This window comes from Pteropus alecto, unplaced genomic scaffold (genome assembly GCF_000325575.1).
Source record: "Pteropus alecto unplaced genomic scaffold, ASM32557v1 scaffold11, whole genome shotgun sequence".
In the NCBI taxonomy this organism is placed as follows: Eukaryota; Metazoa; Chordata; class Mammalia; order Chiroptera; family Pteropodidae; genus Pteropus; species Pteropus alecto.
This window is the reverse complement of record NW_006431956.1, coordinates 8541536-8548200: the sequence shown is the minus strand read 5'-3', so window position 1 is coordinate 8548200 and position 6665 is coordinate 8541536. Positions and strand designations below refer to the sequence as shown.

Below are 6665 nucleotides of genomic sequence, written 5' to 3'. Positions count from 1 at the left end.
GTCGTATGTGGTTTAGCAAGAGCAGGAAAGCACAGGTAAGCCACAGAGCCCCAACAGGGTCACTGATGACTCCCCAGGGTGGTTTCTTAGCTGCTGCTCAGGACCTGTTTCATCTCCATGAACCATCAAGATATGTGGAGGAATCAAAATTTCAGGAGACACAGGTAGAAGTGTCCAGCAGTGTCTTTTATGTCTGGCCGTGTACCTGTAGCCAGCTATAAGCCATCAATTTGCACAACCCTAAATGTGTGAACATGCTGGCCCTGAGTGTCTTAGAACATTGAGCCCCCAGATAGCAGTGACTACATCTGCTGGCCAGGTTTTGGCTTAAAATACCATATTCCACAAGAAGGAACCAGAGCTCAGTGCAGAAATGGCTGATTCCAAGGCTGTGGCAGAAGCAGCACAAGATGCACTTGAATATCTCGTGCCAGAAAGTAAGAAAGTGCTCAAAGAGCCAGAGGACGTGCCTAAGGGACTTCGCAGCCATCACGGATGAGCTCCCACCGGCCTAATGGGACAGTTTGAACATCAACATAAAACATAGTGATAGGTTATAACCCATTGACTAAGGTAGGAAACCACAAAGCCACACCAAGACAAATAAGTCATGATTGCTCGGTAGCAACACTACTGACATTTGGACCGATGGGTCTGCTGTGGGGCTGCTTTGTTTATTGCAGGATGTTTCACACCATCCCTGGCCCCTACCTGCTAGATGCCGCTGCTTTAGGCCAGTCCTACCCAATTAAAATGGAATGCAAGCCACATATGAAAGTTTAGATTTTCTAGTGGCCGTAGTTGTAAGAATCAAAAATGTCTCCAGGCACTTTCCCAATGTCCCATGAGAGTCAAAGTTGCCCTAGTTGGGGACCACGAACTACACGTGGAACAGGATATTTATATAGCCTCAAAGTCCTCCCTCCCCCTAAAAAGCACTAATTCCAAAGAGGAACAGAATAAATTGTGGAGAAGCCTGGCAGACATAAATGATCAAGGGAAGGTCATCAATGATAGGACAAATGGAAATCTTGTGCCACCTGACAGGATGCTTTGAGAAGAATACAGCATTTCTTCCACATTCCTGTCAAAAATGCATAACCTAAATCTAAACAAGAATAAACAAATGACAAATCCACATGGAGGACAGAATACAAAATAATATGGCCTGTGAGCTTCACAATTGCCAAGGTCATGAAAGTTGAAAGAGAAATTCAGACTAAAGGTGCCTTAAAGAGACTTGGCAGCTACAGACAATGTGGGTTCTAAATGGATCCTTTTTTCCTTAAAAGATTTCCACCTTTGGAGAAACTTGGATGAGGGCTGAGGCTTAGATCGTGATGATATAACATGTTAGGTTTTGACTGGATGGCTGTTTTGTGGTCATGTAGCAGATGTCTTTGTGGGAATGTCCTAAAGCAGGGGTCCCCACCCCTGAGTCGCAGAGTAGTACCGATTTGTGGCCCATTAGGAACCGGACCGCACAGCAGGAGGTTAGTGTTGGGCAAGCGGTCGAGCAAAACTAAATCTGTATGTGCAGCCGCTCCCCAGCGCTAGCATCACCACCTCAACTCCATTTCAGATCATCAGGCATTAGGTTCTCATTGGAGCACTGGTCCCTGGTGCCAAAAAGACTGGGAACTGCCGCCCTAAAGTTTGCGAGTATCAGGCCAATATCTTAATCTCAAATGGTTCAGGGCAGGAAACCAGGTCTATGTACTGTATTTTGAACTTTTCTATGGCTTTGTGATGGTTGAAAAAAGAAAAACACTCAGTAGTAGTGGTCCTGAGAAGAATTTTTGCTTTATTCCCTTAAAGAAAAAAACTCTACTGCATTTTTTTTAGCTGCATCAGTGAGGGGGGGGGCGGAGATTGAGAGAGATTGAGTGTGTGTGTGTGTGTGTGTGTGTGATGCTGATCATCCAGTGAAGTTTTAGAACCAAAAATAAAATGGAAGGCAGATCCCTTTTTTGTTGGGCCTTTTTTCTTTTTGGTGGATCCATGTGTATAAGTTTTTGTTTATAGTTGGAAAAACTATCTTTTAAGTAAATCTGTTCAGCAAATTAAACTCCATGAAGAAGTTTGAAAACTGATGTGCAATCTGTAGGTACATTAAAACATCAACCAAATTTTTTTAAAGGAAAATTTTGTTTGTTTGTTTCTTTTTTTGATCATTAAAGTGTGTAGAAGAATTTCTGGGTTCACAGTGGGTATAGATGAAGTAATGTACTGGTTGGCCTTCTGCCACATGATCTTTCTGTTGATTTCATGGCTTTTCCATGCAGATGAGAGCTCTGTGCCTGTCCATACAGTCAGCCAGTTCCCAGACTGGCACAGTTTGTTGAGATGGGTCACTAAGGCTGGGCCAGCAGAAACCAGGTCTCCAAGCAAAGCTAACTGACCCTTTTAATGTCCGATCCAGTGACATTAATCTCATTAGCTCTAACTTGCTATGCTAATTGTACCGCTCATTATATGACTTCTCTTAATTCGGGTTAACATTTAATGGAGAGTGTTAAATGAATCCTTGCTTCTATTTCTGTGGGCAGTAACACTTCAACCTGTAAAAATAATTTAGCACTTTACCTTGTAGGAGTGTTGCTGTAATTTGGGTACATTAACTGACTGTGACTTTTTTTTTTTTATTCCTTTACAGTCTCCTTATCCCACATCACGCAGCTGGTCCTCAGCCACAACAAGCTAACAAGTGAGTTGACGTTATCATTTATTTCACAGTTTCTGACTTTTAGGTACTGTGATGATACTGCTGATTTTTTGATTCCTGTGAAGACACTAATGACAACCGTTTATTTGGGGAAACATGAATTTATTTTGGTGACATTAAGATACATGAGCATATTGTCTTCCCGTATTTTGGACTTTGCTTTATTCTGAGGACTCTTTCCTATTGTGTGATTAAACTGAAGGAAAAAAAAATGACATTGCTTCTCTGGAGAGGGTTCTTTTCAGGGCTGGTAAATGCTGCAGAGACCTGAGCTGCTGCTGGGCCATTCATTAGTATTTCCTGAAAAAAAAAATTATCAACAAATATTAGAGTAAGAGTTTTTGCTTTCATCTCAAAGGAGAAAATTTAGCTGTTGATATATTTTCTTTCCCTGCTCAATAGGGAAGAAAAAACCACAAAGTTGTAAAATTATATACATTTACATCGGTATTTTTCAAATTCTTGAGTCAGGTTTCTAAGAAAAATTTTCTTGGGCTTTGATAGTATGATTGTGTGGTGTACATGTAGTAGATTTAATACCTGCTTTTATAAGAATATTTCGTGTGAATGATATGGACCGTTTTATTGTTAGAGCTGTGGCTTTAAAGATTTTAATGACAGGGTCCTGCTCTCCTTTCTCATTCCTAATTGACTGTCACTTCTTTGCGCTTGCCATATTTCCTGCAGACTTGAATGATTTTCTAATCATGTGGCAAGAATTTGTTCGGGAGCTTTCCGAATTCAATGAAATTGAGCAGAATGTCATCTTGAGGGATTTGTGTCATGAATTTATGTGTGTATGTACATTATATACAGCTCGAAGCAGTGTCACAGAGCTGTTGATAATCTAGAATTTAGAGTGGCAGGGCCCCTCGTGTGGTGGAGACAGGCAGATTAGTTCATTTTTAGCAAAAAGCGCATATTTGTAAGGCAAAGGCAGAGTGGCACATTTGTCATGTTTCAGTGGTGGGGGCCAGAGAAGCTGAAAATGAGGGCAACATGTGATCATTTTTCTAACAGGCGATATGCTGCCACTAGAATTGTTTTTGTAGCAAATGGTCCTGCTGTCCACTGAGACCCTAACCCCAGTCACAGGGGATTTGCTGTTCGTTTTGAAGGGTGGATGGCATGACCGCTGAATTCCCCGAAAGGTTGCGCGCAGAAACTCCTGAAGCTCTCCATCGCGCAGTTCATAAACATGTTTAATTGCCGAGCTTACTGTTGTTAGATCTGCATCACCATTAGAGCGAAACGGTTTACATTTAAACAAGAAGACAAAATATGTTTTATTTCTATTATATCATTAATCGATGTTTTTAAAAAAATCTTTCAGATAGCTGTAATTTTTTTCTTCTTACACATCCACAAAGAGAAATCTCAGGGATTGATGGATCAGTTTCTTTCTCCAGGCATATAATGTGAGATTAATTTAGGTATAATTTGGAGTTAAAGTGTGTCTGCTGTTAAAGAGGTTGACGGAATGAATCCAAACTTCGTATTTCTTCTTTCCCTTATTTTTTTTCTTTTTCCCTCATCTGAGATACCGTTGACCTAATCTGGTAAACTAATTAAACGTCTTGGTAAATTCTGTTTCAAGCCATTGTGGGTATTGTCAGTGACACCCGAGCTGTTTCGCTAAGGTCAAATTAGCATCTTTTACTATTTTTCTGGCATTTAAATGAATGACTTTGCTATGGTTTTTCAAGTGTTTATAGTAAATATGTCCATTTGATGGCAATATAAATATGCATTACATGTAAGTGGCTAAGAACACCCTGCTGTCACTTTTTATTGTAATCAGTGTCTTTCACTTTCTGTGGTTTTTAATAGGGACTGGCTGCCAGAGCTGCATTAAAACCACAGGGACTCAAAAAAATAAACGCCTCAGCATTGCTTTTATCTCGCAAAATATTTGTGTTTTTCTCTCAGCTTGCCAGTCACACTATTCTCTGACATTTCCGCTTGTGGACTTACGGAATGAATGACTGGCTTTACTCAAACTGGGACCTCGATCTGGGGACACCATCTGACTCCACACACAGGGCCACTGGAGCAGTGTGGCACTGAGGTGACTTTCTTTCCCTGTTGGTAGTTTCGACATTGACAGGTCCTCTCAACGCAGTATGAAAGTGGCCACGGGGAAGCTGAAAGTGGGCTGATGATCCATAAATTCTAAAAAAATTTGTGAGCAGAAACGAAGTTATCTAGGTTACAGTTCATAAAAAAATATTTCAGCACTGTCAAGCCGCTTGCCGTTAGAGGTTCATCACCGTTACAGAGACACTGTTGAAATTCAAACCTGTGGGTCGGGCCCTGAGGATGAGTTCAGGAAATCGAAAAGTCAGTGGAAAACCGTTCTGCCCGCAGCCACTTCCCTAGACCTGCACGTTTCCAGGACGCATGTAAGGAGGCAGGAGGCCCAGGAGCAGGTAAAGCTTCCCCTTCTGCCTTTTACTGCAACTGGGCAGGTTCGATCTGGGAACCCAACCGAGGTTCTTTCTGGCCCAGTGGGTGACGCGGAGGTTCTGCCACCAGGCCAGCCCGTCGGAAACAGCGCTTGCCCCACGATACCGCGCAGATCTGAAGGAGGGGCGTCCTGTGCGTGTGCTCCTCTGAACCCGCCCTGCTCCGGCCCCACCTCCTACGCCAGCCTAGGGACTTGAGGAGATGTGGCCACCACAGACTCCTGTCTCATGAGTTCATTAGCACCGTGCTGGACTGTGGGAGCGCTAAGGAAACAGTACCTAATGCCCTGGGAGTTGGTGTCTTATCATCTTTGTATTCATGGGGCCCTTTCAGAGCTCAGTGATGTGTGGATGGCACTCCCAGGTGCCCCTAAGAATTGCAGGTAGGGGAGGCTGGTGCCATGACCAGTTACAGATGTTTCCACCCAGCGACCTCCTGGGCTCAGCCGAGTGTCACTTCCCCGTTAAGCCTCTTTTTACCACTCTGAGTCTTATGGCTTCTGGGCCTGTTACTCTTTCACTTAAAATTAGTTTCATATATTTAAGATCTCAAGTTATTTACTAATTTCTTCATACAATTAACTGTATTTTATGTTTCTTGAGGCATGGAGCCCTGTCTAATGCTATTTTGTATCTTACCCCTGCAGAAATACTCAAAGTGCGGTGAACATGAAATAGTCACTCAGTTAATACCGGTGGATTAATGGGTTGGTAGGTGACAAGTTGTGCCAAGGGCCTCCCCCCCTCCCCCGGCAGGCTGAGATGCTTGCTCTGTGTTTATGAGAAAGGAGACTTAGTAGTGATCCCAAGGGCTGGCTTCCTGTCTCTGCCCCCTGCTATGCCCGCTATTGTGATTGCCTCCTCTCGTGCACCACTGCTAACTGAGTCCTTTTCAGTCTGCTCTTTGATATAATCCTTGCTTCTTGTGCTGTTGGCAAGTGTTCGTTTTGTAAAGGTTTTTCTACTTTTGTTTTAAAAGCGGAATTTCTTTTTGAGACAGTCATTTTAAGATTTGTCCACTAGAGGTCACTGTTGAGATAGATATTTGTTTCCCTGGATCTTGTCCCAAAAGATTAGAAACCAAATTTGTGTTATGAGATGAAATTTTTTGCAAGCTGTTTGGCTCTGTCCAACAGGGCATGTTGCTCTTGCCATTTACACAGTTTACTTTTACCATAATTAAGGTAGATTCTTCTATAAGGAGATATGTTATTGTTTTGTTTTGCTCCTAAAATTATGCATTCACTTTCACACATCATTTTTTCGTGTTTATTATGGCTACTTTCTCAAGTTAGAAACTTTTCTTCCAGTATCGTTAAACTGGAAGAATTGTATTGAATTCTGTAGTATTTTGTATTAAGTAAATATAAGATTTTTTTTCACTTTGGGAGAAATTTTAATGGATGTATGTATGTATATAATCAGATTCTAATTCAGAAATAACTGTAAAACTCAGGAAAGTGTGCATTTTGTGC

The 6665-nt window shown here is 42.0% G+C and overlaps 1 protein-coding gene across 4 annotated transcripts in view; it reads left to right on the top strand.

The window, feature by feature from the left end:
- The window catches only part of RSU1 (Ras suppressor protein 1), a 156699-nt gene that overhangs the window by 16496 nt on the left and 133538 nt on the right, over nt 1-6665 (top strand). For 2 of the 4 annotated variants that reach the window (XM_006906985.3, XM_015585584.2), the window contains exon 3: nt 2657-2707. The exons of the other annotated variants lie outside the window; for them this stretch is intronic. In XM_006906985.3, the coding sequence (XP_006907047.1) occupies nt 2657-2707 (51 nt within the window). The remainder of the gene's footprint in view (nt 1-2656; nt 2708-6665) is intronic. 4 annotated transcript variants of the gene reach the window in all.